This window comes from Chiloscyllium plagiosum, chromosome 3 (genome assembly GCF_004010195.1).
Source record: "Chiloscyllium plagiosum isolate BGI_BamShark_2017 chromosome 3, ASM401019v2, whole genome shotgun sequence".
Taxonomy (NCBI): Eukaryota; Metazoa; Chordata; class Chondrichthyes; order Orectolobiformes; family Hemiscylliidae; genus Chiloscyllium; species Chiloscyllium plagiosum.
The window spans coordinates 65658555-65682488 of NC_057712.1; the positions used below are offsets into that span (position 1 = coordinate 65658555).

Below are 23934 nucleotides of genomic sequence, written 5' to 3' on the forward strand. Positions count from 1 at the left end.
GGGAACCTCCTTGGGGACTAGTCATAACACTATTAACAGTGGATTTTTCATGGACACTATATCAACTGGAATCTTCAGAGACCAAGTAATTAGTACGTTGTGATAGTAACAAAATGACATTTTTTCCTATTTAAAGTTCATAATGAAGCCAGTTAGAGATGACTCCAGCATGGTTACATTGGAAAAAAAACATTGGTTATGTTATGGACATGGTTCCTCAAAGATACTGTAACTTATGAATTGTTTTGCAAATGCCAACTCTTACTCAAACAGAAGAATTTATTCCCTCACTTCAAAGAAGAATTTTCTGAAATATGTGCTATATTGCACAAAATATTCTTATATTCTTACACATACTAAACAAATAAATAAACTCAATAACTATACACAATGTAAATAATCACCATGAAGTTGCATTTGTAGGATGAAAGAGTGCTTATTTTAATTTCAATGAGTAAATGAAAACTGAGGAAATATTTTTAGTGATAATTATTAGTACAGATAGGAACATATTAATGTAACATGAAGAGATTGTTTCAATTGAACCACCAAAAATATTTTGCCATGTACAAGTTATGTAGGCTTATTCCAAACCACAGACATTCATCTTTGTTCAAAACAAGGCAGTAGATTTCACTACGCAGGACAAGTAAGGGGTTGAACTCCCTTGAGCTCAATTGCTTTGCTGAAATCAACTTCTAGAGTCTGTGTTCCCTTCGTTAGTTTCAGGTTACGAATGCAACCCTTGAAAGGAGTATCAATGGTCAATGCTAACTGTTTCATGTCACCTGAAAAAAATTGAAGAAAATGTTATTTGGTAATTATACTATAAAATCATTGTTGAAAACAAATCACTATAATAAAAACAAAAAGAAAGGGAATCCGACATAAACATATACAATGTTGGAAGCATTTGGTCAATGTTTGTGGAGAGAGAGAGAGAACAGAGGGGTTAGTGGCCCAACCTCTGATGGAGGATCACTCCAAACTCACTATTGCAACAACCCTTGCACAGCAGCACAGATAATCAGCGCAGAATCGGTGCCCTCTTTTTACAGCATCAACTGCTGTATTTCATAAACAAAGTGTAAATTCCCAAAGCCTCTTTGAGATGCGAAGTAGGCTAGTATGTAATATAAATAGATTGGATGGTAAGCTGAAGGTAAGTTGAGGGGATGTGTGTGTGTGTGTCAGTGGGTAAGAAGGTAGAGTGCAAGGTTGGCAAAGGAATAGACAGCAGGTTGGTAAAAGATTAGGATGACAGATTGGTGAGTGATGTAGGTTGGCAGGTAAGTGGGTAAGAAGTTAGGGTCCGAGTTGAATGACTGTTCGGTTAAGACATGCACGAGGAGGTGTAGAAGTCAACATCTCCACCTCCTGATGAGGCTGTTTTTCCAGCCTCCTGCTTGTCTACTTTGGATTGTCTCAAAGATAGATTAAGACAACAGCTGGGTGAAGGGCAAGTTGGGTGATGGGTGAGGACTTACATGGCAGGATAGCAAATCATTTGGATGGCAAGTAGATAGATGAATAATTAGGGTGGTTTGGGAACCAGTTGTGTGTAGAATGCAAGACAGCAGGGCTTGAGTGAGTCTATATTGGAGGGAGGATTTAGGTGTAAAAGTGAGTTTGGGCATTGGAGGGTAGTCAACAATCTAGAGATGGATGGTCAGATGTCTGGGGGCATGTACTGGGTATCCAGTTGCTGTTGGGGGTAGGGTCTGTGCAATGGTGGTGGGGACAGTGCCAACTGTATAGTTACCGAAGAGTCAGAACATGTTTTAATCTGTCTAACCTTTCCTGGGTAAATTGAACTGTCCAACGTCTTTGACTCTACTTCAGAGTTGGAAACTGCTTGGGAGGGTTCCAGACACTAGATAATTGACCATCAAAAGTTTAAATTGGGAAATTGCTTATAGTCATTTGCTGGGAATTCCAAATGGTCAGGATGTGTGTGGTCTCTGATCATCCAAACAAGAGGAGATCTGGGCTATTATTTCACATTTAGACCCTTAAGCAGATCAATGAACAAGTCAGTGAAGTGATGTGTTACTATTACTCTTTACCAACTCCCATTAATTTCCAGGATATAAAATCCTTCTCAATTCATTAGTGAGGGAATCTTGTCCGAATCTTCTAAAGCTTCCTGTTCTAGTCAAAGGAGACATGAGATGGAATTCATGGGTTTTTTGATGAAGACCTGTCAGCATTCTCAAAGATGTAATGCTGCCCCACTCGCTACATGATGAAGGAGCAGTGCTCCAAAAACTTGCACTTCCAAATAAATCTGTTGGGCTATAATCTGGTGTTGTGTGATTTTTAACAGCATTTTTCAAATCTGACTGAAACATTAAGATTTACCATAAGAACAGATTAACATGGAAGTATTGGAGATACTGTCAGCTGTTAGTTCTTTTGTAATAGACTGTACTGTGAACTCCCAGAGATTGGATCAATTAAATATTAAATTGTCAATGAGAAGTTCCTTTTCTTCTGCTTTCATATTGCTGTTAGAAAGACCACAAAAATGTGAAGCCCTGTTAAATGAGATGTAATTTGTTTTTTTTTAAACTGGGTTTTAATTTTACATTCATGGAATATTCTTCAAAGGCTCCATTATAATTGACCACTAGGTCTTTGAACTAGCTATTTTTAAATATATTTTAAAAATAAAGTTTATGTTAGTTACATTTCAGCTTTTGTGTGCCCCAACAGAGGGATGTTAAGAGCCATTAATAAGCAATATTACAATCAATTGCACGTTAAGAAAGATCTAGAGAGATCACTAGATCTCTTGCTGGAACATTTTCTTCTCTATCAGTGGCGAATCCCCTTTCTATGCTGCTAATGATAAAATCCGGCCCATGATCTGCTCAAGGAATTAATACACCAAGATGCAATGCCTGATACTATACACAAGTAAGCACCCTCTAGCTATGCATAAGATGAAGATCAATTGCTCTATTTAGGAATGGATACAGGAGGTCGCATTAGCTGGAATTTACATCTCATTGAGCAAGACTTCACATTTGTGTGGTCTTTATGACTGCAATATGAAAGTAGAAAAAAAACCTCTCAGTGAATCAATTAAATGTGAATTAAATGTTACATTGGCAATCTCTGATGGGGTCCACAGTACAATCTGTGACAGAACAACAAATGTCTGCTAACCAAAAATGCAATTCTCAGAAGAATATTACAACTTAACTTTATTCTTCTGATTTTACTTCTTGAATAGTCCCTATTTCAACAGTAAGACAGTGCTAACATTGTTTTTTAAGCAAAGTGTATTGTGTTTGTTTTTAGGTAACTTCTGTGTCTATAGATTGTCTAACGGGCAGAAATAGCTTGTGATAGGGTGATGTGCTCTTCCTGTCAGATGTGGGAGCTCAGGGAGAATTTGAATGTTCCTGGAGACTATGTCTAGAGGAAGTGTGTTTGGTTGCGAATCCTATTGGATCACATGGATCAGTTGCAGCGGTAGTTAGATATATGAGGAGTTTACAAGAGCAAGGAGGTGTGATGGACTGCAGATTCAGTAACGTAGAAAAGCCACAGATACCTGTCAGATAGATGGTTGACCACTAGGAATGGCATAACAAGTTGCCAGGTGGTGCCAGCGTTTCCTGTGGCTATCCCCATCTCAAACAGGTATGCCGTTTTGGATATGATATGTGGGGATGGCCTTTCAGAGGAGTATAGCTGACAGCCAGGTTTCTAGAACTGAGACTGGCTCAACTGTATTGAGGGTTATGTCAGGTTCCAAGCAATTGATTGTAATAGGTAACTCTGTAGTCTGGGGCACAGACAAATGTTTCTGAAGTGAGACATCAAGATGGTGTCTCCCTGGTGCAGGGTCAAGGATGTCTCAGAGAGGGTGCATAATACTCTGAAAGGGAAGAGTGACCAGCAGGAAATAGTTGTGAAACTTGGCACCGACAACATAGGCAGGGAAAGGGATGAGGTTCTAAAGAGAGTATAAGAAACTAGTCTGAAAGTTAAAAAATAGGTTTTTGAGGGTAGTCATATCTGCACTACCAGCAGTGCCATAGGCTAGTGTGAGTTGGGGTAGGAAGATAGAGCAGATGAATGTGTGGCTGAGGAGCTGGTACAAGGGGTAAGGATTCATATTTTTGGACCACTGGGATCTATTCAGGGGTAGAAAATGAACTGTACAAGAGGGACTGGTTCCACCTGAACTGGAAGGGAACCAACAGCCATGTAGGGAGATTTACTAGTGTTGCTGAACTAGTAAATGGAGCAGAAGGGTCAAAGCGATAGTTAGATGAAAAGGCTGAGGCTGGTACAGTGGATAAGGGGAGCAAGTTACATAGTCAAAGCAAACAAGATCTTGGCAGAGAAAATGGTGAGGCTGATAAATCCAATTGCAATTACTTCAATGCAAGAGGCCTGATAGGCAAGGCAAGGCAAGGGAATTTACAACGTAGTTGAAAACATGGGATTGTGATATCATGGTTATTACGGAAATGTGGCTCAGAAATGGACAGGACTGGCACCTTAACGTTCCAGGGTATAGATGCTATAGGAAGGGTAGAAAGGGAGGCAAGATAAGAGGGAAAGTAATGTTTTTGGTTAGGGAGAACATTACAGTTGTACATAGGGAGGATATTCCTGAGAAATACAGAAGAACCTCGATTATCTGAATACTAATTATTCAAATATCAGATTATCTGAAGGAGATCTCAAGGTCCCGATAGAAACATTACATCAAAGACGTGTGTCCAATACGGACCAAGTCTTTTGTTTACATTGATTAAAAGTGCTGCCGAGAACAGTCTGAACAGGGAGCACACTTAATAGAAAACTCCAAGCCCCAGAGGAAAGGCATGGAATCAATTATCCGAATAATCAATTATCCGAATGAAATAGTGCCCGCCCATCTCGTTCAGATAATCGAGGTTCCCCTGTGGTCCAGTGATGTTATAAGAAAGGGATGATCACTTTGTTGGCGTTGTGTTATAGGTCCTCCAATAGTCAATGGGAAATTGATTAGATTAGATTACATTACAGTGTGGAAACAGGCCCTACGGCCCAACAAGTCCACACCGACCCGCCGAAGCGAAACCCACCCATACATTTACCCCTTACCTAACACTACGGGCAATTTAGCATGGCCAATTCACCTGACCCTGCACATCTTTGGACTGTGGGAGGAAACCGGAGCACCCGGAGGAAACCCACGCAGACACGGGGAGAACGTGCAAACTCCACACAGTCAGTCGCCTGAGTCGGGAATTGAACCCGGGTCTCAGGCGCTGTGAGGCAGCAGTGCTAACCACTGTGCCACCATGCCGCCCACGAAGCAAGTATGTATGGATATCTCAGATACCTGTAAAAATGTTAGTGTTGTAATAGTAGGAAATTTTAACTTTCCAAACATAGTCTGGGATTAGTGTTAAGGGCTAAGATGGGGGGGGGGGGGGGGATCTTGTTCAATGTGTACAAGAAAACTTTCTTATTTCAATATATGGATGTATCTCTTAAGGAAGGAGCAGTATTTAACCTTCTATTGGGAAATAAGGCAGGACAAGTGACTGAAGTGTCAGGTGTCACTTTGGAGCAAGTGATAATATTTCTATCAGTTTCAAAATAGTTATAGAAATGGATGGAACTGATCAAAAAGTTAAAGTTCTACATTGGAGGAAGGCTAATTTTGATGTTATTAGACAGGAACTTTCAAAAATTGACTGGGAGAGGCTATTCGCAAGTAAAGTCATGGTTGGAAAGTGGGAGGCCTTTGAGAATGAGATAACGAGAGTCCAGAGACAGTATGTTACTGTTAGTGTGAAGGGCAAGGCTGGCAGGTGTGGGGAATGCTGGATGAGTAGAGAAATTGAGGCTCTGGTCAAGAAGGAGGAGACATATATAAGGTATGGACAGCTGGGATTGATTGAATCTTTAGAGGAGTTTTAGGGCAGTGGGAGTATCCTTGAGAAAGAAATTAGGAGAGCAAAAAGGGCATATGATACAGATTTGGCAAACAGAGTTAAGGAGAATCCAATGAGATTCTATGAGAACATTAAGGGCAAAAGAGTAACTAGGAAAAGAATAGAGCTTCAAGATCAACGTGGCCATTTTAAGTGTGGAACCACAGAAGATGGATTAAGATATCAGATGAATATTTCATGTCAGTATTTACTGTGGAGAAAGTCATGGAAGCTAGGAAACCTGGGAAATAAACAGTGGATGTTTTGAAAAGAGTTCATATTACAGACGGAGGTGCTGGAGGACTTAAAATGCATAAAGGTAGATAAATCCCCTCAACTTGATCAGGTATTTCCCAGAAATTTGCGGGAAGCAAGAGATGAGATTGCTGGGCCTCCTTGCTGAGATATTTGTATCATTAATAGCCACAAGTGAGATGCCAGAAAACTGGAAGTTTGCTAAAGTAGTGCCATTATTTAAGAAAAATTCTAAGGATCAGCCAGAGGACTATAGACTGGTGAGCCTTGTGTCAGAGGTGGGTAAGTTTTTAGAGAGGTTTCCGAGGGACAGGATTTACATGCATTTGGAAAGGCAGGGACTGATTAGGAATAGTAAACATATCTTTGTGTGGGGGAAATTGTGTTTCACTACCATGATTGAGTTTTAAGCAGAGGTGGCATGGTTAGTGGTTAGCTCAGTGGTTAGCACTGCTGCCTCACAGCACCAGGAACCCGGGTTTCATTCCTTCCTTGGGCGACTGACTGTGTGGGGTTTGCACATTCTCCCCGTGTCTGTGTGGATTTCCTCTGGTTGCTCTGGTTTCCTCCCACAGTTCAAAGATGTGCAGGTCAGGTGAATTGACCATGCTAAATTGCCCAGAGTGTTAGGTGCATTAGTCAGAGGGAAATGGATCTGGGGGGGTTGCTCTTCGGAGGGTCGGTGTGGACTTGTTGGGCCAAAGGGCCTGTTTCCACACTGTAGAGAATCTAATCTAATTGAGGAAACACAGAACACTGATGAAGGCAGAGCACTGGATGTTGTCTACCTGGACTTCAGCAAGGCATTCAACAAGGTTCGGGATGATAGTTTGGTTAGTAAGGTTAGATTAGATGGGATCTGGGGAGGCTAGCTAATTAGATACAAAATTGGCTTGATGATAAGAGACGGAGAGAGGGTGGTGATGGAGGGTTACTTTTCAGACTGGAGGTCTGTGACTAGTGGTTTGCCACAAGGGTCGGTGCTGGATCCACTACTTTTCATCATCTATATAAATGATTTGGATATGAATAAAGGAGGTATGGTTAATAAATTTGCAGATGACACCAAAATAGCTGGTGTAGGGGACAGTAAAGAAGATTATCTCAGAGTACAATGGGGCCTTCATCAAGACTGAGGAGTGACAGAGCAAGTTTAACTTCGATAAATGTGAGGTGTTGCAGTTTGTTAAGGCAAACCAGGGCAGGACTTATTCAGTTAATGGTAAACGCTTATAGAGACCCTGAGAACTATTGCCAAACAAAGAGATCAAGGGGTGCAGTTCCCTGAAAGTGGAGTCACAGGTAGATAGGGTGGTGATGAAGGCATTTGGTATGAATACCTTCATTGGTCAGAACACTGAATATAGGAGTTGAGAGATCATGTTGCAGCTGTACAGGACACTGGTGAGGCCACTTTTAGAATTATGTGTACAATTCTGGTCATCCTTCTATAGGAAGGATGTTGTTAAACTTAGCAGCATACAGAAAAGATTTATAAGACTGTTACCGGGACTGGAGAGTTTGATTATTGGGAGAGGCTACATAGGCTGGGGCTTTTGTCCTGGAGCATCTAAGGCTAAGGGGTGACCTAATAGAGGTTTATAAAATCATGAGGGGCAGGGATAGGGAGAATAGCCAAGGTCTTCTTCCTAGGGTGGGGGAATTCAAAACTACAAGGCATAGGTTAAAGTGGGAGGGGAAAGATTTTAAAAAATCCTGAGGGTAACTTTTCACACAGAGGGTGGTGGTGTGTGTATGGAACAAGTTGCCAGAGGAAGTGGTGAAGGTGGGTGCAAACTACAACATTTAAAAGGCACTGGATGGATATATGATTAGGAAAGGTTTAGCGGGATATGGGCCAAATGCTGAAAACAGGACTAGGCCAGTTGGACAGCAGAGTTGTTTCTGTGCGGTATGATTCTATGACTTTATAACTAAAAGGGATTGGAAATGTTTTTTAAAATACTTTTCTCAGAAGCAGAGGAGGGATTAAGGGAACGGATGGCATAGAGGTGCAGTGTAAAAGATCAACAAGTTGTTAATGGTATATGAAGGTCTAAATGGTTGTGATATGTTAGTAATTAACTTCATAATATGTAATCTTACGAGTCATCCATACATTTTGAATTAAATTACAATGCAAGGTTTAATGGTTCTGATCTTTCTTCAGTATTGTTTACTGTTAGAACAGGCAGTCTTGACTTGATGGTAGCTTGATGAACATGATGCTGTTGTAGATTCTGTCCTGTTGCTAGTTTTGAGAACATTTGAGAACAGTCAGTTCTGCTCGTCCACATAAATTATACAGTTTTTGTTTCTGAAACCTACTGTCACTGATAAACGTGATTGAATGAAGTGGGCAGTGGAATGACAAACCTGCTTCTCAATTTTTCAGGTTTGAATCTAGATGAGCATCATGTTACTCAGAGAACCACTAGCAAAGGAGATTGAGGGGATATTTAATAGAGATGTACAAAATTATAACAGGTTTACATGAAATAGGAAAAGGAAAGTTGTTTCCATTCACTGATAAAACAAGGACTAGAAGACATAGCTTTATGGTTAAGAAATTAGATTACTTACAGTGTGGAAACAGGCCCTCCGCCCCAACAAGTCCACACCGACCCTCCGAAGAGCAACCCACCCAGACCCATTCCCCTACACCTAACACTATGGGCAATTTAGCATGGCCAATTCACCTAACCTGCACATTTTTGGACTGTGGGAGGAAACCCACGCAGACACAGGGAGAATGTGCAAACTCCACACAGACAGTTGCCCGATGCGGGAATTGAACCCAGGTCTCTGGCACTGTGAGGCAGCAGTGCTAACCACTGTGCCAACATGCCGCCCACTGTAGGAAATGTAAGAAAGTGTTTAGTTTTACCTCGCAACCTGGAACTCACTGCATATGGAGAACTAATGGATGATTTTCAAACAAAACTGGGTAAGAAACTGAGGGAAATAAGCTTACAAGCCCAGGGGAAAGAACAAGGGATTTGGACTGACTTGATTGGTATACAGGGAGCTGCACTGGGCTCGGTGGGTCAAATGGTCTCCTTCTGTGGTGTAAAGAATTTATGACTAACCTTACATTTTAAATGGCTCACTTTCTCCTCAATGTAGCTGGGATTCTGTGCTGAATTACAGTCATTTGAGAAAACAACATTTTAAAATTGATTTATACAACCAAGACATCATCTTTGATTTAAATATTTAACTACTCAAATTTAATCATTTTACTGCATTGAGTGCTGTATTTCTGTATAATGACATCTTCTAATTTGCATCTTCTAATCTGTGCTTCCTATAGTGAGGCAAAAGGCGAACTTACAAATACAAACTAAAATCAATTATTCATGGCCACTGGAGTTTTTGGCAAAGTAAAAGTACTCAGCATTTTAAAGATTGAATCCAACTGTCAGACTGCATTGTACAATAATTATTACAGCACTTACAAGTTTAGAAGAATAGCAAGTTCCTACATTCTAATATAGCAATAGAACGCATATTACTGCTTGTCTACATAAATTATACTGTCTTTGGTTTTGAAACCTGCAGTCACTGATTTAAAAATCACACAACACCAGGTTATAGTCCAACAGGTTCATTTGGAAGCATTAGCTTTCGGAGCGCTGCTCCTTCATCAAAAGCTAATGTTTCCAAATAAACCTGTTGGACTATAACCTGGTGTTGTGTGATTTTTAAACTTTGTACACCCCAGTCCAACACAGGCTTCTCCAAATCATGGCTGTCACTGATAAATATGATTTACCACTTATCAACTATTATTATGAATGCAGCAAATTGGTTTGTATTTTGAAACAAAAGACTTTTACTTTACTTGTATTTTTATTTAAACTTTAATTTTAAAACAGAAGTGTGTAATAATCAAAGTATTTTTAAACTTCAATTTAATTATGAACGAGAAAGGCCATTCAGTGAATCTTTATTAAGTCATCCAGGAAGTCCCAACAATTCATTGAATGCAGCACCCAGTGATTTCCAAAATGATCCCTGGTGTATTGATGAATACTTGTATGAAGAAGAATATCCTAATATAATTCTTAACTTTGATTTTACTAATTTGAAGCTGTATCCCCATTTCTCACCCTGAACTTAAGACAATTTTCTTAATGACGAGGACCACGATGAGTGCAGTTAACAATTGGTTAGGACTTACTTGGATACCCTCCAACAAAGACTGGATCATTGGTATCAGTTGCAGTGGAGGTTACACTCGGGCTCCTGCTTTCAACTCTCTCTCCATCAACTATCAGTTCCAAACGGTATTTAACTTTATTGACTACAACATTGTGCCACTGTCCTTGACACAACGCATTAAAGTGTAGAGGGTCATAGACAGCTGTAAATATGCCAGCTCCATTGTCTATGTGAACAAATATCTGGAATTATAACAGAAAAAGGAAAAGGAGTAGAGAAACGATCATAAGATCCATTTCAAAGTCATCAACATCATCATTTAAAGAGTGTTTGTTCTGTAAAAATTCTGTAAAAATTTCTACCATGTTCTTTTATGGATTTTCAAGAACATCAATGCAACTCTACTCATGCGTAGTGCAATGAATCAAAGCATTTTACTTCTACTTATGACAATAACTTACTTTTCCACCAACTAATTCAATACCCAGTCCATCCACTCTCTGACTGCTGATTCCCAGCAAGACAGCATCTCTTTGCGAAGTTCGGAAGTCAAACTCAATTCGTAAATCTGTTCCAACTCTATATCGTGCAACTGAAATGGTATAAGATTACACATAGTAAGAACTTCAACATATAGTATCTTAGTATGTAGTAATCAGTTCTTCAGATTTTTTTTGCAACTGCTCTATGTCAAATATTAATTGCTGTAATGTGAATAAACCTCATGCACTAGATTGGATAATGAGCTAGCATGTATTTAAAAGCCCCAAGTCAAGTAAAATAATTTATGTTGGTTTTGAATGTATCATCAGTAAAACTGAATGGGAAACCTTTCGACTACGTGCTTCAAAGGAATCAGAAAAAAGCATCAGAGTAATTACAGAATTATGAAGTGATTTCCATTTTGTATACTTTTGCCTCAATGCTATAATTTATCGCAGAAGTGATGGCTGAAGAAAAAAATCGGGGAAAGATTATCTTCATCATATCAGTAAAAACCAAAACAACTGTAGATCCTGAAAATCAAAAATACAAATAGAAATTGTTGGAAAATCTCAGCAGGTCTGGCAGCATTTTGGGTCCAGTGATATACTGCACTTCTTAGATATGGTTAATCAAGAAGGAAAATCTATCCTTACCTTAATGCAAACAGCCTCATTTGACCTATGAGAGCTTTTAAAAACCTCATGCAGGGTCACTGGACTCGGAACATTGAGGCAGCACGGTGGCTCAGTGATTAGCAGTGCTGTCTCACAGGAATAGGGATCTGGGTTTGATTCCAGCCTCGGGTGACTATCTGTGTGGAGTTTGCACATTCTTGCCATGTCTGCATGGGTTTCCTCCAGGTGCTCCAGTTTCCTCTCACAATCCAAAGATATGCTGATTAGCTGAATTGGCCACGCTAAAGTACCCATAGTGTTAGGTGCATCATTTAGGGATAAATGCAGAGGAAAGAGTCTGGGAGGGTCACTCTTTGGAGAGCTGGCATGGACTTGTTGGGCCGAAGAGCCCATTTTCACACTGTAGGGATTCTTGATTAACTCTGTTTCTCACGCTACAGACCTGCTGAGCTCCTCCAGCATTTGTTTTTGTTTTGGAAATGGAAAAGTTTTATTCAAGGACAAGGAACCTACAATCTCAGAGTGTATGTGTAGACACCAGGAGTCCAGAAAAAATAAGAAATATGTAACTGTGCTACGAAAAGAAGCATCAGCTGAAAGCATAGAATAAGGTACCTCAGAAACAGTTTTCTATCTCATCGACTAAAAAGTTTCATATGTATCTTTTAATTTAAAACAAATTGACTCAATGGGCATAGAATCATAAAATCCCTACAGTGCAGAAAGAGGCCATTTGAGCTATCAAGTCTACACTGACCCTCCAAACAGCATTCTAGCCAAACCCACATCCCCACTTCTCCTCATTCTTTTTAACCTCAGCTAACCCACCTAATCTGCACATCCCTGCATTCTGCGTGACAATTTTTACCATGGTCAATCCAACTAGTCTGCACATCTTTGAACAGCCGGAGGCAATGGGAGCACTCGGAGGAAGTCTACCCGGGGAGAATGCACAAACTCCACACAGACAGTCGGCCAAGTCTGGAGTCAAACCTGGCTCCTTCGTGGTATGAGACAGCAGTGCTAACACTGTGACCATTCTGCTGCCTCTATGCCACTGTGCTGCTCCAATATACTATTAAGAAATTTGATAACTATTTCAACTGTCAAAAATGCTCAGCTAGTAAAAAGATACTTAAATTTTATTGTGTAAACACATATTTGCCTATTTTCAAAACAGAATCATGAATGATTTCTCACTATACGTGTTTTGCATATTTACACCTGAGATTTTGAAGGTGATCTTATATGGGCCCAAACTCATACAGCAATATATACAGTATCTTCAAGAGGTTTGAGTCAGTTTTCTTTGCAAGAACAATGTTTTAAGATGACAGCTGATTAAAATGCTCTGTCACAGCACGGAAACAAGCCCTTCAGCCCTACTCGCTCATGCAGTCCAGGTTTTCTAAACTGCCTAGTCCCATTTGCCTGCATTTAACCCATATTCCTCTAAACCGGTCCTATCCATGTACTTGTCCAAACCTCTTTTAAATGTTGTAATTGTACCTGCCTTTGCCATTTCCTCTGGCAGCTCGTTCCATGTAAGTACCACCTTCTGTGTGAAGAATTGCCCCTCAGGTCCCTTTTAGTCTTTCCCCTCTCAGCTTAAACCTCTGCCCTCTAGTTTTGGACTCCCCTCTTGTAGGGAAAAGACCTTGGCAATTCACCTGATCTATGCCCTTCATGAGTTAATAAACCAAGCCTGAATAGTTTTTAATAATGACGTAACTGCAAATAATTTTACTGTCAAACTAATCAAATGCTTTTACCTGCTTTAGCAAATCCTGTTCCATCAAAATAATTTCCTCTTTGACTATTAAGAAAACAGACACCAACATCAAGGCTGGAAGTTGGATTATCCAGATCTAAAGTTTTGTTGTTCAGCTTAAAGTTACGGATGCAAGCATTTATACTGTAGAGTACCTGCAAGTGTTAAAAACATAAGTGAACAATAGACAGGAACATAAAGATAACCACTAAATTTAGTTAGTCAACTTTCAGATATTCAGATTAATATTTTAAAATATATACAAATAGTACAGCAAAGGTCTGAATGCAATGCAATTACATTAAAACTGGGGCCACTTTGACAGCCTTCACATTGAATGGACTGTAATTCCCACAAGATGAAACCAGCAGCCCCATTATCCTGTAAACACTGGTGATGTGGCCAGTTCCATTTTGAGAAGAGCTGACCACTCAGCATCCAAAGCTTCTTCCTGTTTCATGCACAAGATCCCTGTTGATAATAGAAACTTGGAATCCTTTGACATGCATGTGGCCATGATTGCCATTTCTTGATTGGACTAGATAGTAAAATACATGTGTACAAACAAAATAAAAATTCACAGGTTGTTAAATTAAGCAAGAGGGGAGATAAAATAGACTCTGAACACAATTTTCAATCAATAATGCAAATTGTACTTTTTGATTAAAAAGCAACCAAAACCACGAATATCTGTGTTTAGTCTAAATGGCAATTGTGAGTAAACATTTGGAATCCAAAATAAAAATCAGAAGAACTGTCAATGCTGTAAGTCAGAAATAAAAATAAGATTGCTGGAAAAGCTCAGCAGGTTTGGCAGTAAGTGTAGGGATAAATCATAGTTAGTGTATCGGATCTAGTGACCATCAAAACTTCTGAAACGTTAACCCTGATTTCTCTATATGGATGCGATATACTAACTATGGTTTATCCATACAGATACTGCCAAACCTGCTGAGCTTTTCCAGGAATCTCTATTTTTATATTTGGAATCCAAATTTGAGACAGATTTAGAAGTGTACGGATGTAATCAAGGATAGCCAACATGAGTGTGTTTGACAAACTTATTCAGAGTTTATTTGTACAAGTGATTAATTAGACATATAAAGGCAATGGTTTTTTATTTGGCTGAGGCTTTTGTTGTGGGGAGTGGAAAGACCCCATCTTTGTATTCCCTTTATGTTTGGACTGTGCATTAAAAAAGGATGTAATTGCTTTAAACCAAGGAGAATGTGCAAGGCGATGGATGCAGTTTCAAAATTTGTATTGACTTGAACACATTGTCAGTTATATGCAATGTTGCTTTCCCTTGTAATAGTGAGAGCAACAACAGATGACAGAATTGATGGCGAGAGTTGGGACAATTGCTTGACAACAACAATTTGATTGGATCCTGACCATGTGACCCTGTCTTGTGTGGGACCAATACAGCAGAAAAGATTCTAGTCTATAAAGAAAAAGTGACTAAATCTCTCTCTCTCTCTTCCTGCTGCATGGAGAAGTAACAGAAAATCTCCTGGCAGCTGTTTATGCTCACCATTTCCATATAAGTACTCAACCAGTGGATGAAAGGCTGAGGATTGGTTCACAACCTCACGTCATGAGCAAAGCCATGGGAGAAAAGTGCTGAAAGAAACTTACTAACATCTGTGATCCAGACTGGTGTCCTCCCCACCCCACCCACAATATGTGTATCGTGTCTTTTCAAAAGAAAGTATCTTGACTTTAAGAAAAATGTACAATTTAAGCTACAGTTGTAAGTCAGCAATTCATGACTCTTTTCTGCCACTGGTTACAAACTGTTTGATTACAATAGCTACCTTCTGGTTACTGGAGGAAAGAAAATGGTGTGCTTACTCTTTTAAACTGAATTAGACAGTGAAGTAAAATTGGGCAATGCAGTGGCTTAGAGCTGAAAATGTGTTGCTGGAAAAGCGCAGCAGGTCAGGCAGCATCCAAGGAGCAGGAGAATCGACGTTTCGGGCATGAGTACTTCTCCTGCTCCTTGGATGCAGCCTGACCTGCTGCGCTTTTCCAGCAACACATTTTCAGCTCTGATCTCCAGCATCTGCAGTCCTCACTTTCTCCTCCAATGTAGTGGCTTAATCAAATTTTCACATCTGTGTCAACTCCAGGAATACTATGCTACCCCAGTGAGTCATGACAGGAAAGAAGTTAGGGGAACTTTATTTACAGAGGGTTATTGATGCAATGGAATATCTAGCTCTACAGAGAGATTAACATGGAGACCATTGCATATTGTAAGAGGGGAGACATGCATTTGAAGTTGAAATAAAGATGAAAGATACCGGTCAAATGGTATCTTTGCCTGCTGAGAAGTTATATAAAATCATTAAGCATAACACCCATTGACTAAATTAAAACCACACAACACCAGGTTATAGTCCAACAGATTTATTTGGAAATAGCTACCGGATGAAGGAGCAACACTCCGAAAGCTCGTACTCCCAAATAACCTGTCGGACTATAACCTGCTGTGTGATTTTTAACTTTGTCCACCTCAGCCTAAAACCGGCACCAGCACATCATAAGTTAAAACCAAATACTACTATTTATCTCTGTTGATAAGACAATGTCAAGCAAACTCTGTTGGCTGGATTAAAAGGAAAATGTTGCAAAAGAGATCTGTTGTCTATTAGTACTGGAACAAAAATCTTCCATTCCTTGTCAATCACATTGCTTATATTGATGAGCATGGAAAGTGTTTGCGTCATTCCTTCAAAGGAGGTATAGAAAAAATGTCAGACAAATACGAACGCAAGAATACATGAAATAGGAGCAGGAGAAGGCTCTTGAGCCTTTCCAGCCCACTCTGTTATTCAATGAGATCATTGCTGATCTTCAACTCCAACATGATTTTTGGTGTTATCCCCATATCCCTTGATGCTTTCAGTATGTAAAAATCCATCAATCTCAGAGTTGAACATACACAATGACTAGGTTTCCATAGCTAGCTGGGGGACAGAGTTCCAAAGACTCCCCCTGTGAGGGAGGAACTACCTCCTAATTTCAGTCCTAAACAGTTTTCCTCTAATTCTGAGACTGCATTCACTGGTTCTAGATATCACCCCAACACCACAGAACGTTGACACAGACTGTTTATTATTTTCTCATGAAACAATCCCTGAGTCCTATGAATTCCTCTCTGGCAAGTGTATCTTTCCTTAAGTCAAGTGATCAAAACTGCACACAATACTCTAATGCGGTCTCACCAAATTTCTACACAATACAAGGCATAAATAAAAACAAAAAAAGAATCTGTTGCTAAGGAAGTCAACATGAAGGACTGACTAAAATGCTAAAAAATCTTAGAGGTAAGTTTACACATGAAAAGATTGCGATGAGAGAGCAGTTCAGACATCTCAGTGAATATGACAAACTTAGGGTGCTCCTGGTTTGCCAACAAAAATTTTAATTGAATGAAAAGTGTTGTGAATTGGCACGATGACTGCTTTGCCTGTTTTGCCAACAGATGTTCACATTAAATTAGACTGTGCTGAGAGCATAACCTCAGAATTTCAGGAGTTTAGATGGCTGGAATTGTTCACACTTACACGGCCAATTCTTCTTGTTGTGTAGTTCTTGGGCAATCCTCCAATATAAATCATACCCACGACATCCAGAATATCTGCATTTTTAGGACTGACTGCAGTCGCTACAGTGAGACCAATTGTAACTGTTACTCTTTTCCTATCCCGGACAATTCTGACCTGCAAGTAGTAAATACAAGTTTATTAAAATAATTATGTGTCGGATTTGACAAAAAACTATTCAAAACTGTAAACTTGATCAACAAATATAAAAGATACTTGACACTGATGTAATGATTGTCACAACCTCTGGACATCTGAAAGTTCTTCTGACATGGGATTTGTTGACCAATGTAACTATGAGTAAGTCCCAAACAGCAATAAATATGAATAATCAGATAACCAGATTTGTCACTGTGGATTGAGGTGTAAAAGTTGGTTGCATACCAAAATGTTCTAGTTTGAAATTTTACAGTGGGATCTCATCTAGCCAAGAAAGCAAATAGTATCTCATCAAAATGCATGTCAGCCAAGGCAACACTGTTTCCTGATAAAATGAAATGGAAATCATTGTATTGTATTGCTTCAATATTTTTAAATATTAAGGCATTCAACCTGCTGAAATAATCTAATTATTTATTATTGACTACCAGAATAAAACAAATGTAGAAAGTTTCCTTCATTCATAAAATGCTTTTGCAGCTTTTTTAAAGCTATCTTCATTATCTAATACAATGCAAAAACATTTTTAAAATTGCAATATTCATTGTCAAATGCATTTAAAATTGTTAAATCTTCCTATTCATTCCTAATTCATGGATTCTTCTTACCAGTTTAAACAATTCCCCATAGAACAGAATTCCCTCTTTTGCCCTTGCTGTTTGTACTAAAACTCTGCTAACTCTGGGCTACTGGACACTAAGGTGATCCAGAGGGAACGCAGCTGTAATAAGTATTGGCAACTCAAGAAACATTGTAACCTAGTTGAGGAGCTGAAGTCCAAACTACAGCCATTGTGCCACAACAGGGTGGGACAAAGTTACCTGGACACTTTGCTCCAGGAGGTAGTCATACATTTTAGACTAAGTCATTCAAATTAGGGAGATAGATACTGTGTTTTGCAGCTATGAGTGTAAGTCCCAAAGGCTGCGTTGCCTGCCCAGTGCCAGAGTTACTGACATCTCCTCAGGTTGGAAGGGAACTTGGAGGGACAGGAGAGGGGTCCAGTTTTTGTCATCCATGTAGGTTCTGCTGAAACAATTCGAATAGTTAAAAGCTCAATGGAAAAGCAAATCCTCTAAGGTAATAATCTAACTAATGGCGTAGAAGGGATCTGTTCTGATCAAACTGATCAAACTGACTTCACTTGAACATGCTTGCAGCAGTATCCTGGTGATTCCAAAAATCTAGAGCTATATGAATTAATTAACTTTATTGTCATATGTACTCAAATGAATACAGTAAAAAGTTTATATGCTGCCATCTTAGGTACAAGGGTACCTAGATACAGCTTCTTCAGTTACAAGATTAGTTACAGTGTAACAATGTCACCAACACGTGGCGCCAGGGTACAGGGTACATAGGTACAATCCTTAGTCACACAATAGAGAAATAAACAAAAAAAGTTACGTTCCAGCTATACATAGTATAGCCATAGGTCAGAGAAAAAAAAACAAGTTAAAAAGACAAACATCCCAGTCTCTCTCCCCAAGGACTCTCCACAGCATACCACTACAGGGAGCTTGCACATTGTCTGGTCGCTGGCTGCTGCCACACCCTGCACTGGGCTACTGCCGGCTTGTTCCACTGCTAGCTATAGCACGGATTTTAAACTAACTTATATTGGGATTGGAGATGGAAAAAGTGCATTTATACAGTAAAAGGATTTGGCAGAATTACAGGGCTGCTATTTGAATAATGATATCCAGGTTAGGACAGGAAGTGTGTAAACACAGAACAAAAACAGTGGCAAATGGGTTTAAAAGGAGAAAAAAATGATTTTAAAAAGTGTAAACTTAATGGCTGTTTATTTAAATGCATTTGTATTCAAAATAAAGTAAATGAATGAGCAACACAAATAGAGATTAATGTGTTTGATATCACAGCCATTAGACAGACATGGTTACAAGGGGTTAAACTGGGAATTAGATATTCAGGGTATGTGATTCTTCATATGAAAAGGCAGGACAGAAAAGGTGGTGGGTTATAAAAACAAACTGATGGTCATCTGGAAACGTGCTGGAGGATTGGAAAATTGTCAATGTAACATCCTTATTCAAAAAGCGAGGGAGACTCAAAAAAGGTAAATATGCTCTAGTTACCTTAACATCTACCATTGGGAAGATGTTAAAGTCTGCTGTAATGTTTGTAGTAGCACAGCATGTAGGAATAAGAAATAATATCAAACAATCAGAATCAAGAACCTCTGGGAGTAAGTACTATCTAGAGCGAGTTGCAAGCCAGTAGATTGCTTGGCAGCTTTTGAGTCCCATCAGTGCCATGTCTGAACAGAAGAGGATTGATGGAGCCTGCACTTCATGTGCTCAGGCTTAGTTGGCGATGGTAGGAACATAGTGATGATGGGACAGGAAAGTAGGGGGAGAAAATTGAGGAAAACATCAGAGAGGAAATGAGGAACATTGGGATAACATGAGGAAGAAATATAGGAGAAAGTACGGACAAGTTGTCATGAGGCAGCAGAGAAAATAGGGATGGTGGGAAGAAAGGAAGATGAAGCAGAAAGAAGAGGTAGGGAAAGGTGAGACAGAAGTTTGGGTACATTTAACTTATGTTGACTCAATTGGAATGGAGGTCCTAATGGTGGTTTTCCCTTAAGGAAAAGGTGGGAATCAATGTGTGATTTGGGAAAGGGGCATATTGCAAATCTTATCTCAGGAGAGGTGACAGGAAGAGTGAAGAGTGAAAAGGTGCACGAGTTAGTCAGACAGGCTACTTGTAGTTGCGAATTTTCCTCTCCTGCCTGATTCCAATTTTTGGTCCCACATACTTCCTTTAAAGGGCTTGTCAATTGATAATGTCACAAAATATTATGTTTAAGTATCATTTACAGGTGCAGTTTGTTGGTATTTGCAGCCCTAGAATAGGTTCTCAGTGTTACGTCTTAAAATAGAACTTCACTTAAGTAAACTAGCAATTGAATTTATTTTGTATGTTTTACCTTATGCCATTCACCATCATTTATCTTTTTTTGAACAACTGTGCTTGCATTTCCACTTCCAAGATCATAGCTGAAATGAGCCATTCCATCTTTTATCTGAATGGTTGCAAAGTCTGCATGATTAATTCTTGCCATATAAAATACAAGACCAGATTCTGCTTCGGTTTGGATTTCAAACTCAATTATAAGCCTGTAAACAAATCAAAGCCTTTTATCAACATTCAGAAGATTGTCCTGATCATTGTACTAAATACCATGCCAGAGTTTATTTTCACGATCCATTTCACCACATATTTACAATGCAATCTTTCACAACTTTTCATTTTAAATGTAATCATAAAATCTCTTTAAACTGTTTATCTGTGAGAAGTTTAAATCAGAATTAAATTAATAACAAATAAATACAAGTCATCACTGCAAAATAAACTAGCATAGGTTTCATGTAATGTTCAATTTAAAAAATGTGGTTTCATGTAATGTTCAATTTAAAAAATGAGGCATCTAATTTTATCTATCACATTTATGCAGAAGAAAAAAGTCCTGGCCACTTGGAAACCAATCTTCTGAGAATCATGAATAATAATCAGAAGCGAAGAGAGTAATTATGATATATTTCTTAATTACATTCAATTCTCAGCCTCTTCCTGCAAAAGACGACCCTCTTGTCCTCTTCATCAGTTTATTATTGGCAGTAAAGGTAACCAAATATTTTCTATGTCAGTCCAAACATAAAAAATATGCAATGAAGAACATGTTTTACTTATATTTCGGACATGACTGTGAAATTGGTGAGTGTCATGCAATCATTATATTGTGTAAAAGATCAACAATTACCTAGTTTTCACTTTGGTATCATCAAACTCAATGGCAACATGACTATTTTTGGATAAGCCAAACCGCTTCACTCCCAGCAGTGCAATTGGGTGAATGTCCGCAGCACACATATTCTATATTTTAAAAAAAATCAACAAATGCAAATATTCGGAATTTATACTATAGAAATAGATTGTGATTAAAATATCAACTAAAATAAAATGGAAAACAGTTGAGGGTAAGAACTCAATCAGTCAATTTCACAAGTTATTCCATGCAGAGTAGAAACTATAAATATTAAAATTACAAAACCCCCCAATTATTGAGCCACAGCAAATCCTCCACTATCTATCTCAATCATCGAGCCACTTCTGGTACAAAGTACAAATGTTATTAGAAAAACTGTTTTTCATCTATGATTTGAGTTGTTTTCTTTTCCATGACAATATTTAAATAAATTCAGTAGTTCCTAAGGAATAAAGACAAAATTGACCATAGTCTTTTAATTGCATATGCCCATTTTGTCACAGCTTTTTAACATAAGCCAGATGTTAACCTATTACCAATCATCTCTGGCTAAGCCTATACTAATGATCAATTACTAGTTAGACCCAAGCTGGAATACTGGGTCAAATTCTGGGAACAGCTTACCAGCAGGATTTTGTGGCTTTGGAAATGATGCAGAGAGGGTGTACTGTAGAAGGGAAGCAGGACTTCAAGTCAGTGGAGAGAATCAACAAGTTGCAGTTTATCTTCTTAGAGCAGGGAAAGTTAAGGCAAGTTGTTAAAGAGGTGTTCAAAATCATGAAGAAAATTAATACAAGAAAGTAGCAGAACTGGACAAAATTATACATCTTTTGAAAATATTCATAGCTTGTTTCAATTCTTAAAGATTTGTGAATCATGTCCAATCTTCCAAGAAGTTTCCTGAGGCTGCAGCTTCTCAGGGCCTTGACCTTTGAAAGGTTAGCAGCCCCACTGGGAGAGGTCAATGCTCTTTTGACAGGAGAGCATGAGGGCATCTCAACAAGGAGACCTCTCGTATGTGTGCAACAGTTTAATGCATAAAGAGGGCTGGAATCAATAGGCTCCTTAAAGCAGAGGGAACATCTTTCCGGTAGAATCATATGGATTGTGGCAGAGGCTCTTTCACCTGTGAGGCTGGTCTTGTGGCTGGGGTGTAGAACCCACAGCTTCAATGTCCAGCCAACCTGCTGTCTCCACAGAGCTGCAGGTCCAACTTTTAACAGGGGGCTGTTCTCACACTGGGAATATGCTGACAGAACCCTCCATATTCTCCTACTAATTGTTAATTGCCGAGGACCAGAGCGGGCAGGGCTCTAGGGCCGGAGTGAAGCAGGCTGGAGGCATGGAGCAGAGCAGGGCTGGGGACTGGCATAGGCAGTCAGTGCCTTCTGAGGCCTGTCAGACCATGTGTCGAAGTCCCCGTGCTGATCTACTGCAATGTAATACTTATCTGTAATCTGTTTATCTGACTGTAATGTTTATCCTTTTAACTTAATTTCTTATTTTCTAACTTAGACTATGAATCACTGTAATCTAACTTTTTTTTTGTATTTTGTAGCTAAGATTTGTACCTAGCTACCTAGGATGGCACGTGAGATGCCACATTGTAAACTTTTCACTGTACTCCCGTACTTGGGTACACGTGACAATAAACCTAATTCTAACTCTACTGTCTACCTCCACTGGTAGGTGCAAGTTGCTTTCTTGTTTCTGAGCAACCTGGATAGGACCACATGCTGATCTGCAAGATTTCTCTGCACTCCTATTAAAACCTACCTCTGCCAGACTGGGCAGATTCTCCCCACAGCTTCAGTAACAGAAATATTGGTTGCTGGAGATCAAAGACTTAAGATAATTCACAAACAAAAAAATCAAAAGATAGGTGAGTTTTTGTACATTGAGTTATGATGATTTAAAATGCGCAGTCCTGGGGAGTGTTACTGAATAAAGAGACCTTGGAGTGCAAGTTCATAGCTCCTTGAAAGTGGAGTCACAGGTAGATAGGATTATGAAGGCGGCATTTGGTATGCTTTCCTTTATTGGTCAGAGTATTGTGTACAGGAGTTGGGAGGTCATGTTGCAGCTGTACAGGATATTGGTTAGGCCACTGTTGGAATATTGCGTGCAGTTCAGGTCTTCTGCCTATCAGAAAGATGTTGTGAAACTTGAAAGGATTTACAAGGATGTTGCCAGGGTTGGAGGATTTGAGCTATAGGGAGAGGCTGAATAGGCTGGGGCTGTTTTCCCTGGAGCATCGGAGGCTGAGGGGTGACCTTATAGAGGTTTACAAAATTATGAGGGGCATGGATAGGGTAAATAGACAAAGTCTTTTCCCTGGGGTTGGCGAGTCCACAACTAGAGGGCATAGGTTTAGGGTGAGAGGGGAAAGATATAAAAGAGACCTAAGGGGCAACGCTTTCACACAGAGGGTGGTACGTGTATGGAATGAGCTGCCAGAGGAAGTGGTGGAGGCTGGTACAATTGCAACATTTAAGAGGCATTTGGATGGGTATATGAATAGGAAGGGTTTAGAGGGATATGGTCCGGGTGCTGGCAGGTGGGACTAGATTGGATTGGGATATCTGGTCAGCATGGACGGGTTGGACCGAAGGGTCTGTTTCCATGCTGTACATCTCTATGACTCTATGATGCTAATAGTGGAAGCAGCTTCATTAGGAACTTTCATAACCAATGAGAAAAGTTTCCATGGTGAAGGGGAAGGGAGTGGGACAAGTTGGATAACAGTTTTAAAGCACTGGCACAGGTCTGCTGGATTCCTACACAGCGCATTATCCCCCGAGCAATCACTACATACTGAAATGTGTAAAAGTTTCATTTTACTCCAACCTACTTGATATAGCACAAGGAACTAAAAGCCCATTTCCTTTCATTCTGAATGTCAAACCCTGTGCTTAAATGATCTTTACAGATTTTTGCTGCAGGTCTAAGTTGACCTTTTTTTATTTCAAGGAAGAAGCACAAGTTCAATCATCATGTAATATGATGAAAGAGAATGCGTTTTAGAACAAGGATTATTAGAAAATGGAGGAGAAGATTATCTGGGATTACCATATCTGACCAAATATTGAATGACAAAAGGTGACAGAAT

General features: G+C 39.4%; 1 protein-coding gene across 1 annotated transcript in view; it reads right to left on the reverse strand.

The window, feature by feature from the left end:
• Positions 1-420: 420 nt before the first annotated feature.
• Positions 421-23934, reverse strand: part of lama2 (laminin, alpha 2) — a 379433-nt gene continuing 355919 nt past the window's right edge. The window contains exons 58-64 of the mRNA XM_043675023.1: positions 20820-20932; positions 19986-20175; positions 16832-16987; positions 13261-13414; positions 10829-10959; positions 10387-10609; positions 421-788 (exon numbers count right to left, since the gene is read on the reverse strand). Of these exons, the coding sequence (XP_043530958.1) occupies positions 637-788; positions 10387-10609; positions 10829-10959; positions 13261-13414; positions 16832-16987; positions 19986-20175; positions 20820-20932 (1119 nt within the window). The 3' untranslated portion in view covers positions 421-636. The remainder of the gene's footprint in view (positions 789-10386; positions 10610-10828; positions 10960-13260; positions 13415-16831; positions 16988-19985; positions 20176-20819; positions 20933-23934) is intronic.